General features: G+C 42.4%; 1 protein-coding gene across 1 annotated transcript in view; it reads left to right on the top strand.

Moving 5' to 3' along the window:
• MYO16 (myosin XVI) overlaps positions 1 to 17796 on the top strand; it is a 309776-nt gene that overhangs the window by 61633 nt on the left and 230347 nt on the right. Inside the window, exon 9 of the mRNA XM_088458316.1 lies at positions 16662 to 16812. Within this exon, the coding sequence (XP_088314442.1) occupies positions 16662 to 16812 (151 nt within the window). The remainder of the gene's footprint in view (positions 1 to 16661; positions 16813 to 17796) is intronic.

A 17796-nucleotide genomic window follows, 5' to 3' on the forward strand; every position in this document is an offset into this window, starting at 1 on the left:
GCAAGAGGTTAGGATCTCCATCCTCAACATTGTGTTCCTATGCAATCTCCAATTTTCTCACAAGTGCTGGCTTTTTCTCTGCTGCATTGACTTGTTGGACATTCCTTTCATGGAATTCAAATAGCGACTGATCACATACCTGTTTCGCAGGCCAGGTTTTCTACTTGCGCTTGTGTTGTGGAGCTGATGCATGGACTTTGCCATTTTAGATCTTATCAGCTGACCACATTTGATACAGTCAGAGTGCTCCTTGCCTCAGCTGACTCTAGCAGTCAATCTGTGACCTGCAGTTCCTATGTAAGCCTTTCCTGTTGAATAGCTCACTGTCAGAGCAATAAGTCACATCTTGACCCCAATGCTCCTGTTCGCAGGAAGCCACATTGCTATTCCTGGCTCCAGTTAGTAGTAAAACTACAGTTCTGAGTTTTCTACAGTTTCTTGCTTTGCTGGGTTCCCTGCTTGCTAAACCTTCCAAGCCACAGATGTTTCCTGAGTTCTTTGTGCATTTATCAGTAGTTTCTGTAATTCAAGCTACAGCATTTCTGACACCAGTCTCTCAGATGAATACTACAGCTACAGTCCTCTGATTTCAGAACTCTTCAGTGCATTCAGATTTCCAGTCTGCAGTAATCTATAGCCTTGTACACGTTTCTGCTTCTTAGTACACTGTGACTCCTTCCAGACTAATCATCCACCTGAGTATCTTGCTGCTATTTCCAAATTGTAAAGAGTTCATCTCAGTCTTGTTAACCAGTTGCTGTGTGTATATTTCCTTGGTTCCTTGTCACAGTACCAGCATCACTGAGTCCAGCTCAGTGTACAGCAACATCTTTAGCACTGCTGAGTCCAGCTCAGTGTACAGCAACATCTCCAGCATCACTGAGTCCAGCTCAGTGTACAGCAATACCTCCAGCACCGCTGAGTCCAGCTCAGTGTACAGCAACATCTTCAGCACTGCTGAGTCCAGCTCAGTGTACAGCAACATCTCCAGCATCACTGAGTCTAGCTCAGTGTACAGCAAGATCTACAACACCACTGAGTCCTGTTCAGCATATAGCAACATCTCCAACATTGCTGAACCCAGCTCAGCAAACAGCCTTTCCTCCAGTTTCACTGAGGCCTGTTCAGTGTCCAGCTCACCTACCACTGGTCCCAGACCAGTGTCTAGTACCACTGGTACCAGTCTGGTGTGCTACCACAGCATCCAGTACCACCGGTACCAGTCTGGTGTCCAAGCACAGTCATGCCGCTACCACAGCATCCAGCACCACCAGTACCAGTCAGTTCTGCTGCTATCACAGCTTCCTGTACCACCAGTTCTGGCCCGGTGTTCAGCTCTCATCCACTGGTCCCAGCCCAGTGTCCAGTTCTACCAGTTTTGGCCCAGTGTCCCGCTATTGTACACTGGTTCCAACCCTGTGTCCAGTTCCACCAGTTCTAGCCAGGTGTTCAGTTCAAGCGCCACCAGTCTAGTTTGGTGTTCAGTCCCACTGGTATCAACCCGGTGTTCAGTATTCCCAATTCCAGCTTCACCACTTCCAACCAGGTTATTTGTCTAGCTCGTTATCCCAGAGTCTACTCTAGGAAGAAGCATCTTTAAAGCACTTGCCAATCTCAACACAGCTTCATCTACAGCCCAGTGGTCCCAGTTCCTGTGCCCACAGACAAATACCTTGGATTCAAATTGGTTGGATCCTAACAGTACTGATTTATAATCTTCCATCCTATTACTGCTAGCTTTATTCCTGAATGGAGAAGGTGCTTCTTTAGATTAGGAGCTTTCGATCCTTGTAGCGTGAGTTCCACTTAGATCCCTCACAAATTTAGCTGTAGTACGAATTCCAACATGGCGCGTAAATTCAATGTTTCATGTACAGGAGCACAATTCTCTACAGCTCTTCACACTTAATATGAACTTCCTGCAAGGTTTTGCTTTCAACTGCAAAAGTGTGTGACCTGGTCATATGGGATGTGGTTCAAAAGATCGACAGTATGAAGGTCGACATTCAGTAGGTTAACCCCAAAAGGTCAACTGGGTCATTAGGTCGACCATCATTCTGTCAACATGTTTTAAGGTTAAATAGTCAACACAGTCAAAAGGTTGATATTTAACATGTCGACACTAAAATGTTGACACTTTTTTTTATATTTTAGCCTGACCCTAACTGCTAACCATAAACCTCACCCTCACTCTAACTCTAAACCTAACCCTAAAAATAATTTAAAAACCATGTGTTGACATTTTAGTGTTGACATGTAAAATTTTGGCGGTGTTGTCCATTCAATACTGTCAACCTAAATAAATGTTGATAGAATGATGGTCAACCTAATACCCATGTCAATCTTTTATTGTCGACATTCAGAATGTGTTGACCTTCTGAATGTTGACCTTGTTATTATCGACCAGTTGACTGGTATCCGTCATATCCATATTATTCTGATCAGATGGAAACATTACAGTCTTATTCTGGTAAGCCGTATATATTTTTGTAGTCTTCTGTACGTCTTGTACCTTTACCTCATAAGACAGAAGATCACTATATTGTATTTGGAAACTGTAACCCTCTAGGAGGATTGCCCACCTTTAGATATAATGGGGAGCTGAAAGTCACTGCAAGGCATTTCATTTTCTGTAACAATTTCTTTTGGGGAGTTATGCAGCTTTCACCCACCACTTGTAAATGTATATCCTAAAGCTGTTTAAAGGAAGCACTGGCCCCGAGAGTTATACATGTGAGGGTTTTAAAGTCCTTCTCAGTTTTACCCCCAGCTAATGGGAATGTATTGTATAAGCCTGCAGCATCAAAGATGATTTATTCTGGGGGATTTCTATGAGTGGATCAATATTACATTCTCACACCTTTGCCAAGGCCTTCTTTGCTCAATTAATGTTCTGGACCTCAAACAAGGTATTAACTCTGCAGTGCATAAAAGGAGTCACACACTTAATCTTACCAGATAGAAATCTGTCCATGGAGATGACCCAAACAGTGGTGTACTTTCCAATGCTCTCACAGCACATCTGACTCTCTTTGATGTATCATCTTGTCACAGTCTACCCTGATTTAACCAAGAAGAGCCACAATATGGGATGGGTTTTGCAGCAAATGCTTAGCTCTAATGACTTCCAGGACTGCAAGAGTAGAATTAGGATTAATGCACAGGTTAATATTACAGTACTGTTGGAGCATAGATGGGGTTAATGCATGAGTGATGGAGTAGTGAGCATTTATACAGTGAAAATGATGCTGGAGTGCTGGAGCAGAGAGACTTAGGATCTCACTCAGAGCCGCTCGTTAGATGCGATCGCTTGCACCCAGCTTATGCAAATTCGGCTAAGTGACGGTATGGCAGGCGATTGCTTGGAAAGGCATAAGCATGCCCACTTTGTGTTGGCGAGCGATCACTTTGTGTCTATAGACGCCGATTATCGTCTGTAGAGACGCCCACTAGCGAACGTCATCTCCTGGAAGTGTATTAAAACATTGGTACATCGAGGGCCATCGGAAGAGCTCGCAGTGCTTGTGGTTGCCTTACCTTACCGCTAGCACTGCAAGGACTTCAGTGTAAAAAACAGGCAGGTGACGTGTACTATGACGCTGGCTGATAATTATGCACGCCTCTGAAACGGCGTTGCTACACTCAGGCACGCCTGCGTTCGCACCTCCACACCCCCGTTATTAGTGTCCTGCCCATGTTACCACCCACAGACGGCCTCTCCTGTCACTCATTACACTGGGATGTCTTTGCTGGGAGAGCGAGCGGTTTCTGATCGTTCCGAGTAGTTCGCACATGCGCAGAATGAAGCGTACGCATGCGCCGTCTGACAACACCGGCCGCGTACGAGCGAGCGGCCGCTTGCGAGTAGGTCTGAATGAGGTCCTTAATGCACTGAGCATGATGAACTGCTGGATAGAGCACAGGCGTTGCTGCAGGACTGCTGGAGTAGTGAGCATTTATGCAGTGAAGATGATGCTGGACTACTGGAGCAGAGAGATTGAATGCACTGAGAATGCTGAACTGCTGAATAGTGCACAGGCATTGCTGCAGGACTGCTAGAGTAGTGAGCATTTATGCAGTGAAGATGATGCTGGACTGATGGATAGTGCACAGGTGTTGCTGTAACAAAGAAACTGGGAAATCCATAAGACTATTTCAGGAGGAAACACAAATACAACTGAAGCTTTGGAAAACCAGTAACCAAATACTGCAACAAAGATTCAGAAAGCTTTGCAGTAGGATTCCCGAAGTATGCACAAGAACACTGGACCCTAGAAGATATCCAGGAACCGGGAGCCATATATCTACTGACCATAAACGTTAGATGAAGACCAGGCAAACAGGGAGTCTACGGGAACTGTTTAAATAGTGCATCGCCAGGATTGGCTAGCTCCACTCAGCTGATTGCAGGCCTAGGAATGGGATTGGATGCACCAGCACTGCCAGGTGGGGTGCTGAGACATACACTACTGATATGCCAGCATAGAGGAGCAGTAGTCTGGCAAACACAGCCTTGGGAGCAGGGGTGTATCTAGGGGTCTGAGAGCCCTTGGCAAAGTAAGCGACTGGCGCTCCACTCCCATATTTGAAATAGGGAAGGTGCATCTGACACACACACACACACACACATATATATATATATATATAAAATATATTTCTTGTAAAATATATTCATATAGTATTATTATTATTATTATTACCATCCTGAAACCCATCCCTGGGCAGTGATAGTTCTGCAATGCAGAACATGCACTGTTACTGGCCCCAGTGTCTGTCACCAGACCACACTACAGATATCAAACTCAAAAGAAACTACAGCTCCCAGCAGCCCTTGCTGCCTGGAGCTCCTGGCAGCAAGGGCTGCTGGGAGCTGTAGTTTCTTTTGCAATCCTTCACTATAGTGCAGTGCCTGACACCGGTGCCGATAACAGTGGCTCCTGCCTGCTGTTGTGTGAGTCTCCAGGCAACGCACTGCCCAGGGGCGCACACCGACACCAGGTACAACAACTAGTATGTGCTTCTACCTCCTGGCCACGGATGGCATCGCCGGGCGGCACTCCTTCTTGGCTGGCGCCCCTGGCGAATGCCATCCTGGCCAATGTATAGATACTCCCCTGCTTGGGAGAAGCAACAGTCAGCTACTGACCAGTTCTGGTAAGTAGAAGCCAAGGTCTGGCGGTTTGCGAAAGTGTGTCTGTGGGGATCTTTGTTCCCTTTTAGATTATTATAATACTTATGTGATGACTGCAATAACTTCTATCACTCCAAGCTGTATATGATCATTTATAACACACAGCCTAGCATGTTGGTTTGTCAATAGAATTGGAGACCTAAAGAAAGAAGGGGTGGCAGGCATGAAAATGTATGGCAGAAGACTTGTATGGAATGGGATGACCTAAAACTAATCAATCATACTGAAGAATATCAATCCACAATCACTCATGAGAAGTCAGAGTTCCTGTCAAGTGAAATAACAGTATTTCAGCAAACACAGACCAAATCTGCTTTTCCGTCCAGTAATAAGGCAAGAGACAAAGTAATTCCTCATGGATATTTTGGCAGCATTTGATACTGTGGACTAAGGGATTGTTATTGAACACCTGAAGAATTTGTGTTGACTGAATGGGACAGATTTAGTTGGTTGCACTAATCTCTCACTGGTGAATCACATAGTTCGTCCTCAAGGAGTACACTCATCTGCACCAGTACTGCTGTTCCTTAGGGCTTTATCCTATTTCCCATGCTATTTGCAGTAAACTATGTGACATAATTACACATCATGACATCACCACTGCTTTGCAGATGTACCTATTCTTTACTATAGTATATTTACTAAAAACCCAATATCAGTCCTCATTGGCTGTCTAGCTGAGCTCCAATAGTAGATGAGTACCAGTTGGACAAGGTTGCATCCCAATAAAACAGAGGTTATGATAGGAGCTTATCATCAAATGAGAAAACGGAAACTGGGTTTAAGCTTGTTGGTTCTGAGTTACCAAATTCTGATTAGTTTTGATTGTGACTTGACACACGAGTATATTTACTAAAGGTCGATTTTAATCGATTAAAACTGATTAACATTGATGTTGTGTTTCTGAAGCTAAATCAAACATTTACGGATACTTAAAAAACAAAATAAAAAATTGGTTGTTAGTAAATGTGTGATTAAGCCCCAGAAACATAATATCGATTTTGACTGATTTTACATCTATTAAAATCGACCTTTAGTAAATATACCCCTTAAACATCAAGTTACTGTAACTATGATAAAAATGTTGTATCATTTCATCTGAGCAACATATCCAAAAGCAAGCATTTGATTTCCCAATTACATCTGCCTACAGTACGCTCATACATGCATTTGTGTCCTGAACTACTGCAATGCACTTCCAGAAAAAGAATTGTACCGCTTGCAGCCAATACAAAATGCAGTAGCCAGGTTGTTTGCTAACCCGCCCTGTTCCTGCCACATAATACCTGTTATCCTTTCCCTTCTCTGACTGCTTTTACGATGGCAACTCTGTTTCAAGGCAAGTTTATTGACATTCAAATGATCAGGGTCCTAGATACTTGAAGCAGCTAATTAATCCTTATACCCCAACTCCTTCACTTCGATCTGTACCTAGAATGTCCTATACTCAGAACTTGCTGCCTCGCACAGACTCAAGACTTACCTGTGTTACCCACGCATTTCATTAATGCACCCATACTTTCATACTGCCCAATTCTTAGCCCTCTCTCCTATCTTTGGATAATCTTTTATATATTTATTTTGTATCTTGTGTTTTTATTTTGCAAAGTAAAAGGTCTTTGAGTTACTTTGGGAGAATACCAATATCTCCTCACATTCATATTAATAAGACCTAAATTAGAATGAATTCAGCATTATTTTAGAAAAACATTTTAATTAAAATGTAGAAAGTAACATTTAATTTTAACGAGGCTGGAAAGTCTGAAAAAGAAGCATTGCTAAATTCAATATGACTGACAGACATGTCTGGACTGACAGATGTATATTACACAGAAGAAGAGGGCATCATGGAGAAGCAGCACAGACTAAATCTAGCCCTTTTGTAGAAGGAAAAGGTGCACTAATCTGTAGTCTTCCAGTACAAATTGGAACATTAATAACAAAGAAAGAATCACATAAAGACAGATACGAATAGGACATAATGGCACAACAAAAGTAAAAAAAATGCATAAAGTTCCTAACTACCACAATATTAAATGAATGCATTAGAAAAACAACACATCACAGCTACATTTACTGAGAATTAATATCATAGTGTGAATAATGAATTGCATGAAATTGTAATGAGCTCTTAACCTTCAATGTTTGAGAAAGTGGTGGCAGTAGAGGCGATGTGTGCACCATGTAATTATGTATTAATTATATACCATTGTAAAAACAGTTTGATGGTTTGAGACATATTAATGTACTTATGTCATATCAGTTCATACGCTCTTTTTGGCAGAATATTTAAATTAATATTGTGGTCATACTAAAGTCACTAATAAAATATTTTAGGTTGTTTAGAATAGTTTAAAGGTTACATTATATTTATAGTCATTTATTAAAACAAAAAGATAAAAATTAGCCTGTCTTGCTTGCTCAATAATAGCGTATAGGTCAGGTTGGGTACTTTCTAGATTGCACCAATATCTAATATACACACAATATATATTTGTACATTGTTTGGTAAAATATTGCAAAGGTATGGAAACACAAATAATTAGTATATCTGAGCTACTTATTGCTTTTCCATTTATTATTAGAGATGTGCAGGTCAGGTTCTCAGAGAACCGACAACAACCAAATTTAGGGGTTCTGAGTCGAACAGAGTCCGAGTTCTTAATCAGTTTGGGGTACCAAGTCCTGGGTTGGGATCTTCCCGCGGTTCGGGAACTCAGATTTAAAAACTCGGATTTTGAATTGCATGCTAACAGTTCAAAATGACGTCATTTTAGCTGTTTATTTATTTTGTATTTTTTTTAAATACAGAACCAAAAACAAAACACGTGAGGGTGGTTTTGCAAAACCAAAACACGAAGATTAATCCAGATCCAAAACCAAAACCAAAGCAGGGTGGATGGAGCACAGCTCTATTTATTGTAAAGTTACTAAGCAAGGACCAGTCAATAATGGAGGGTTTATCACTTCTCCTTTTACCACTTAAACCACTTAACTACTTAAATAGCTAATATTTTGTCCAAGAACTGCACAGAAGTTGTCTGGGTTTTTTTAATGATTGAATTAGGTCAAGAACATCTATTTATAACGTGTCCAACACAATTTTATAAAAAAAATATTTTTTTCTTAAACACATGCGACCACGCAAGGCAAGTGGTTAATTAATGATGCATGATATATACATGTTCTGTAATTGAACACAGGTACTATAGATATGGTTACCAATTAACTATAACATTATACATTTTATATGTGTAAATACAAGTGACAAGTTGATAGTCTACTAATCAAACATGGATCCCAAAGGAGAGGGGAGGCTGTGTTAACAAAATACCCAGCCTTGGGCTCTGATGTTCTGGTTGCAGTCAGGGCCATCAGGGAGCACAACCACTCCCTCAAGATGGCATGTCGTGAAGTGGCAGTGCAGCAGGTAAAGGAGGCCTTGGTATTATTAATAATGGTGGATGACTTTGCCCCCACACCCATTACCACACCTCCCTAATAAGCGTTCTCAAAGAGCCTCTGGTAGCCATGGCCATATGATGCACTTTGAAAGTGCTCTAAAATGCAGAGCATGTTGCTGTAGTGTTATTACTATTAGTGTATTCTGAATGCTAGGTATTTACAGAAAAGTGCAGCCCTCCCCCATATGATACACAGAACTGAGAATGTCTTGGGTATGATATTTCAACAGTCATAATGTCGGTATTCATCATGTCAACATGAGAATGACTACGTTAGAATGTCGGCATATCGTCCCTGGTGGCCCAGCAGTCACTTACCTGCTCAGGTTACTATTTCTCCTCTATCCCTAAACCTATTCCTTACCCCTAACCAGGGGCATAACTAGAGGCTTGGAGGGCCCTGGCAAACTCTCAGGGTGGGCATCCTATTTGATTTCTATAAACGTTCTGAGAATGTTGACACGTTGCCTATTTGTATTTTAACTATATCGACATCATAACTGTCAACATTGTGGTGTTGACATTATGATTGACAACATTGTCATTGTTGACCTTTGGACTACATCACCTGAGAACATGTGCATGCGTTACAGTGTCGCCCTCAAGTGCACATACATGACAGGGAAACTGTCAGAATCAATTCCTGTTATGTGCAAATACATATAATATATTTGAGTCTGCTGTAAGTCATGGTTATCTGAGTTACTGTTACTTTCCTGTCTGACCATTCTCCTTTGACCGCTCTTATTAACAAGATATTGTTGCTCACAGAACTGCCGCAGATTGTGTTTTCTTTTGTGCACAATTCTTTGTAAACTCTAGATACTGTTTTGTGTGAAAATCTCAGGACATCGGCAAGTTTACAGATACTCAATTTTACAGATACTCAAACCACTCTGGTGCCCACCATCATTCATGTAGGAAAGTATTCACTGACTGTCTTTCAGTTGATGCAATCCCTAGAAGCCAGCCAGCTTGTTAAATTGTCTGCATTGACTTGTTAGATATTTGCCTTAATGAGATGCTGTACAGGTGAACATAATAAAGTGGCCACTGAGTGTACAAAAAAGATCACATATTCATCATATTCATCTTGTCCTGGGGGCTTATGTAATAGGGAGCAACAGCGAGAATCTCTGTGAGTTCTCCAGCTTGGTTTTGCGTTTAAAATGATTACCACTATAAAATACGGGAAGACTCACAATTTAATGATGTTACTAGACCATTGTCCCACTGGACGCAGGGGAACGTTTGGCTCACTCTGAACGGCCTGATTGCACTGCCTTGTAGATAGGTGATGTATGCTGGCACTAGCTATAAAGGATTAAAAGTGCTGTCACCGGCTGGAAGCATCTATGCAGAATTGTGTTATGGGGCTCCACCCTTACACTAACCCTTTAAAGTTAGTTGAAAATTAGGTCACATCAAAGTCACACTGAATTATCAGATTTGTTTGTTATAGATTGTAACATTATCTGCCAATAAAATGGCTGCTATGATTAAATGCTCTTCTATATTTTACACATTATAACTGAACCCCACAGCCCATGGATGTCAGAAAGAGCTCTTGTATCTAAATATATTTTCCTGGTGTGGGGGAAAGGGTATATAACGCTATGCATAGGACAATACACTGCATGCTGACTACACTGGGGGTTGCGCACATTATGAAAGTGGTGACCCCGCAATGATGGCCTCTCTGTCATGGTGTAACAGACACTGCTCAGCATAGCCCAATGCCAGTTGATGTTTTTAGGTGGGAAACCATGCTCTTAGTCCATCCCACATTAGTGGTGGCTGGCTAAGGCTATAATCATATAAGTACTGATGCTGGTTACTGGATTATTTTTGTTTGGTGGTGGTAGTCAGTAGTCGGTGCCACTGGGGGGGGGGGGCATATGTAACAATACATAAGTTAAAAAGCAGGGCTGCTATTTTGCATATATATTTGTAGGAGTCTTTATATAGTCATGTAAATGGTAGAGTAGTGCTCTGGTATTTCTATGTTAACATATAGTATCTGCTGTGGACATTATACAGTCTAAACTGTGTTCAGTGCAGAAATCTGAAACCTTTTATTATACAGGATTTTGTCAGCATCCCGACTGTTTGAATGCCAACAGATGTGGAAAAAATGCTGAAAAGTAAGAATGCTTTGAAAAGTAGAAGTGTTAATACTGTAGTTTATTTTTATCAATTAACAAAATGCAAAGTGAATGAACAGAAGAGTGATCTAAATCATATCGATATTTGGTGTGACCACCCTTTGCCTTCAAAACAGCATCAATTCTTCTAGGTACAATTGCACAAAGTCAGGGATTTTGTAGGATTATAGGGCCTGATTCAGACCCACTCGCGAGCGGCTGTCCGCTCGCAAGTGGGTCGATGGTGTGCACTGCGCATGCGTACGATGGAGGGAGCTCCGTCGTGCGCATGCGCGAGACGCGACGAGCGAAGGACTTTCCTTCGCTCGTTGTGTCTGATCAAAGGGGGCGTGCTGTCGATGTTGATTGACAGCACGCCCCCTTTGGTGGGCGTGCCGGGGGCGTGCCTCCCAGACGGAGGCGTTCCCAAGGGAACGCCTACCGTCAGAAGCCGGCCCCACTGACATCACTAGTGATGTCAGTGGGAATGATTTTGGCTCTGATAGAGCCAAAATCACTCCTGGCCTTGCGGTTGAGAAACTCAACCGCAGGCTTCTGCTCGCAGTGGCAATGGTCGCGATGGTCAAGACCATCGCAACCATCACCCTGCACGCTCGTATATGATGTGGGTGGTGACCTACAGCTATACGAGCGTCCAGGAGGACGCTCCATATTTATGGAGGTGGGCCCTGATTCAGAGCGAGCGCTCTGGTCAGAGCGTCCGGCTCTGAATCAGGGCCATAGTCAGGTGTATGATTAACCAATTATACCAAACAGGTGATAATGATATATTTACATGATTTACATATGTGGGTTGAAACACAGTCATTAACTGAAACAAAAACAGCTTTGTAGGAGGCTTAAAACTGGGTGAGGAACAGCCAAACTCATCTACAAAGGTGAGGTTGTGGAAGACTGTTTCATGTCACAGGTCATATATATCATAGCAAGATTGAGCACAGCAACAATTCGCAAGGTACTTATACTGCATCAGCAAGGTCTCTTTCAGGCAAAGATTTCAAAGCAGAGTAGAGTTTTAAGATGTGCTGTTTAAGCTCTTTTGAAGTACCACAAAGAACATTTAGTACCATTGACGCAGTGGTTGGCCAAGGAAACTTAGTGCAACAGATGAAAGACACATCATGCTTACTTTCCTTCGAAATTGGAAGATCCAGCAGTGCCATCAGCTCAGAACTGGCAAAAACCAGTGGGACCCAGGTACGCCCATCTACTGATCGGAGAGGTCTGGCTAGAAGTGGTCTTCATGGAAGAATTGCAGCCAAAAAGCTATACCTTTGACATGGAAACAAGGCCAAGGAACTCAATTATGCATGAAAACATAGGAATTAAGGTGCAGAAAAATGGCAGCAGGTGCTCTGGACTGATGAGTCAAAATTTTAAATATTTGTCTGTAACAGAAGGCGATTTGTTTGCTGAAAGGCTGGAGAGTGGTACAATAATGAGTGTCTGCAGGCAACAGTAGAGTATGCTGGAGGTTCCTTGCAAGTTTGGGGCTGCATTTCAGCAATTGGAGTTAGGGATTTGGTCAGGATTAATGGTGTCCTCAATGCTGAGAAATACAGGCAGGTATTTATCCATCATGCAATACAATCAGGGAAGCATCTGATTGTCTCCAGATCTACTTTCCAGCATGACAATGGTCCCAATTACTGTATACAGCCAATGTCATTAAGAACTACAGTATCTTCAGTGTAAAGAAGAACAAAGAGTCCTGTAAGAGATATTTGAAACAACCTCCCTGCCGAGTTCCTGCGAAAACTGTGTGCAAGTGTACCTAGAAGCATTTCTGGGCATGCCTGTGGATCCATCTATAGAATCCTTAGGATACTGCCCCCCACACCCACGCATGACATTGTAATTTCATATGTTCAGGGGAGGGCCAGCACAGGGCGGAAAGATCACCCTCTTAGGGCACTGTAGGTGAGGGAGAGATTAGGGGAAGGGGACATGCAGAAAGAGATCGGGGAGGGGGAACAGAGATAAGATAGAGACTGGGGAAGGGAAAAGGATGGGAGAAAGTAAGAGGATGGGTGGCAAAGATGAGGAAGAGACAGACAGACAGGAGGGACAGACAGAAATGAGAGAGATAGAGAAAGAATGAGAGAGAGTGAGAGAGAGAGAGAGAGAGAGAGAGAGAGAGAGACAGAGATGGGAAAGTGGGAGAATACAGAAGAAAATACAACCTCTGCAACAATAGGCATGATAACTAGCAGCCTATGAATGATGGCCCCAAAATACTATTATCTTCAGATTCACGGACAGAGGGTGTGGTCAGGGGCGTGACCAAAAACCACAGTAGAGTTACAAACTTTTTACTTTCAGATTTTGGCCTGTTTTCTTACCACTCTAATAATAACTAAAAAAAATGCTTCATGGCTTCACATTAACGGATATTCGCACCAAACTGGTTATGGCTCACAAAAATCCTACATACAATATTTAATTCCACATTCCACATGATTAGGTCTTCACTTACATACAAAGTAAACTGAATTACTCCATATGTAAGTAAATATATAAAGTTAGACAATGGTATAGTTAAAGGACAATCTGGGCAACAGCGTTTATAGTGATTATCTCAATTTATAGCTTAGGTTAAATGGTCAGTATATTGTCAATTTATTATATCAATTATGGGGGTCTGAGCGGACCCTGATAATTAACATACTAACTCGCTGCATGTACCGGAGCACCTCTTTATTGTTCCGGCGCGGAGACAGCTGATCCGCAAATCAGCTGCTTCCACGAACCAGTTTCACTGCTCCTTTTGGAGAAGTGAAACTTAGCGCTGCCAAGTCGACTCAGCAGTACTATTGCCCCGCGTGACCCTGATTTCACGCAGGTGCACTAGGCCTGACATCTGGCGGAAGGAGCTGGACAGGGGAGGAGGGTTCCGAAAGGATCTCTCTTCGCAACCCGGGACTCCTTCCCATGGGGAAAGAGCAGGGTGTGTGCTGCGAGCGGGAGCAAACACCATCTGAAGATGGTGAATGTTCCCTCAGTCAAGCTCTGAAAATATTGTATTTTTGGAGCTTGATGAACTTCTGTCCCCATACCAGTGTATGGGGACAGCGGGCCACATCGGAAGTGAAAGGTAAGCAGGAGATATCTGTGATATCTCCTGCTTTACCTTTTTGATGAATGGCCGGACATTTTCACCTGATTTTGTAGAAATTAAGTGATGATGAATAGACCCCTAAGTAACATGCATGTAATAAAGGAAATCGGTTTGACATGCCGGCGAACCTAATCCCGGCGGATGTAATACCGACGGTGGAACACAGACGAGTGAAGATTCAGACATGGTGAGTATTTTAACAATTCCTAACCCTTTCCCCCCCCCAACCCTAACCCTCCTTTAGGGGTGCCTAACACTAACCTCCTCCCCTAGTGCCTAACCCTAACCTCCTCCCCTAGTGCCTAACCCTAACTTCCCCCCTAGTGCCTAAACCTAACCTCCCTTCCCGCACCCTAAACCTAACCCTCCCGGGGGGTGCCTAACCCTAACTTCCCCCCTAGTGCCTAACCCTAACCTACCCTTTCCCTAGCCTAACCCTAACCTTCCCTGGGGGGGTGCCTAACCCTAAGTCCCCCCGGGGGTCTCTAAACCTAACCCCCCCATCCCGTGCTGTATTGTACTTACCCATCGCGGACGTTCGGGATGGCAGTGTTCCGGCGTTGAGATTAACATAGGCGTCGGTATTTCATTGCCTATGTTAAATCCCTTGCCAGGGTTATGCTGTCGGGAAGCTGGCGGTCGGCATTTTGACCGCCGGCTTCCTCACCACATACCATAATAAAGCCCCATATAATCATAATATACTGTTTTTTCCCCAGAATGATTATGACCAACATAACATACAGTGCAAAAAACAGTATATGTCACTGGTTCAAATCTACATGTCCAGCATATAATACAACCCAACTAACCTGCCTTTATTGCAGAATAAATCTCAGGTTCATTATACAGACTAAATTGCTAGCATTACACTATACACCCAAATTACCCAGCAAATGACTCCACACACACTGTCCGATCGGCAAAGCATATAGTCAGCTTTCTATCACATCAGAAGCCACTCTCAGTCTCCACTGAGTCCTGCCTGACACTGGCAGCTGCATTGAAATTTGGAGAGTAAGGGGTGGTCTACAGTATGTACTAAGCTTTGGAGAGAGATAAAGTGGATGGAGATAAAGTACCAACCAATCAGCTCCTGTCACTTTACAGGCTCTGTTTGAAAAATGACAGTTAGGAGCTGCTTGGTTGGTACTTTATCTCCATCCACTTTATCACTCTCCAAGGCTTAGAACACAACACATAAGTCACTCTCTCAGCCAGGATTAGTCGAAACTCGGCCACCGAAGGACAGGACGCACTGTTTGGGCCTGTCAATTTTCTATTTATTATTACTCTCACTTGTAGCTTCCTCTTATTTTATCCCCAGCATCTTCTGGCCTCCCCTATCTCTTCCCTGGCCCTTCTCTATGAGGCCATGGTCCTTTATCGGGTGCGTTATGTCCCTATTTGAAATATAGGGTGGAGCGCCAATGCTCTTTCTTACACAGGGCACCAAAAAGACTAGTTACGGCTCTGCGCTGTTGGGCATGTTGCTGAACAGTGTACAAATTCCCGTACACATAGTATCCGGTATCACGACCTGCCTGGACTCTGGACAGGTGGTAACCCTAGTATTATATATTGTACTTATTTGCACTGTTGTGGAAATACTCTGAAGGTTATCTATGACTTTTATATAACATTGAGCATACTGTATATTTTGTTATATTGCCTAGTACATTTGGCTATTATTATAGACTTTATAATACCAATCCATGATAAATCCGTACTGCCCATGCTGAAGTCCTGGCGACATCTGAGTAGGCAGAAATGGCTGTAGGGAACAAGAGTCTGATATAGGTGAAGATTTGGGTTCTGGTTCTAAGGATTTATCATGTGCATATGGTGTTATTGATAACAGTAGTGTAGTTGGTATAGGACTGTAAACACTTTGGCCCAACATTTACTAAAAAAAATTCCATGTGTGAAGTAAATTGCTCACATAACAGATATTAATAGTCATCTTTAGTGGCGAATTTTGTACTGTATATAAATACACAAAAATCTAATTACATTTGGTAGATATCAGGAGAGCAGCATTATATACCTTTTATACAGCCAGCATTAAGAATATCAACAGCATCAGCTTTGTCAAAATTCTCCTGAATATGTTTTATATCACTGGCACTGTTGCTTATCAGTGATTGTCTAATAGCTCATTAACTCATTAGCTTGATGTGCAGAATTTTTTAAGTCATGGTCTACTTGTGCAATGTAAGCTCTTATATATGTGACTAAGGAATTCTATTCTGCGGCTATCTCAGCTGTATTTAGCGGCTTTGGTAGGCCATCATCTATTCACCGGTATACAACAGTTTGTATAATATACTTACAGAATAGATGTCAAGATTCAATAACCATTTCTAGTGCTTAAAGATCATGTGTTGTGTTGCTTGAACGAATGGAAAAATACTTTGTCTCTCTATTACAGTAGATTCACGTACACCTGTGAATTCAGTGAAAAACTTTTAGATTGCTTATTGATCTGTTTTCCTTACAAAATCGAATCTCATGATTATTCTGCCTACGTCTGCATTTTTAGCATAGCTGTACGGAATTGAATTTTAAATATCACTAGCTTCATGTTTTGTTTTTTATTCAGAACATAAGTTAATCTAAAATCCTCTGTTAATTGCTTCTATTCTAGGGAGACTGACTGAGCTAATTTCAGTAATGTTTTTTTTCTGTTCGTCTAATTTTTTTAATTTTTTTTTTTTTTACAGGCGTCCATTGGCTTTGCCAATTGCAAAGCAAGATAGTTTGCTGGAAAAAGACACAATGTTCAAAGACTCTGCAAAGACAGCAAGCAAGCATTACTCACAAGACAGTGCTTCCGATAGAATCTCTATGAATAGCTCAGCTAAATTGGAACAGGTAATGTGATTACAAAAGCCCCCAAAAAATAATACAATAGAAAAATAGAGATTAAATGTGTTATCATCATTTTTTTAGGAAGACCCTTACCACCAGTATGATTTTTGTCAGAATGTCTCACACAGCTCCCTTTCAACCCCAGAGGGACTTCAGTCATACTATGGAGCAGACATGAACTCATATTCAGCCCCCTGCTCAGTACTGTGTATAATGGAGGTGCCTTGCAGCAAAATAATACAGAACTGTCTTTTTTAGATGATTCAGTTACACATATTACTATATATACTAGCAGGGGTGTAACAAACAATTTCTAGGCTACAAAGCAATATCTGCGGAGTGCCTCCTGCCCCCATCCTCCACTTCACAGTGGGCTTCTGCAGTGGACAGACTAGAATTGTAGAGCCCCCTATTCACTGGGTCTCATGGCTGCCGCACCCACTGGACTGGCTATATTCCTGCCCCTGCATACTAGCAATAAATGAGGAGCACCTTATTACCCTTTTTACATAGAGATGTCTTCAGATTTTTCTCCAAAACACAATAGTAATAATGATGTAGGATAACAGTATATATGCTAATCCATTGCTATTGCTATGCTGTCGCAGCACTACCTAAGGACGCCCACCTTACCTTACACACATCCGTAATGTTTAGCAAGACTGCAAAACCATCGGTAACATCGAGTACAATCGAAGCCTCACGCACACTTGCTCAAGGTCAGATCTTACTCAGGGATTGCTAACTTCAGCGCTACTTCCTGTCAATCACTCTGCGATGGGTCTGCGAAGTCACTGTGATCACAGTCCCGATCACAGTGGCTGATTCGCACACTGCGATTCATACGCAGAAAGCAACAATTGGCCGATTGCATGTATAATCGCAGTTGCGATCCGCCCTAGGTTGTGTATGTAAAGGCTATGCGACATGAGCATTTATCATGCCAGTCATATATTGCTGGTGTGTAGAACTGCTCCCAGTTCTTTC

This window comes from Taudactylus pleione, unplaced genomic scaffold, assembly GCF_031769625.1.
Source record: "Taudactylus pleione unplaced genomic scaffold, aTauple2 ptg000041l, whole genome shotgun sequence".
NCBI lineage: Eukaryota > Metazoa > Chordata > Amphibia > Anura > Myobatrachidae > Taudactylus > Taudactylus pleione.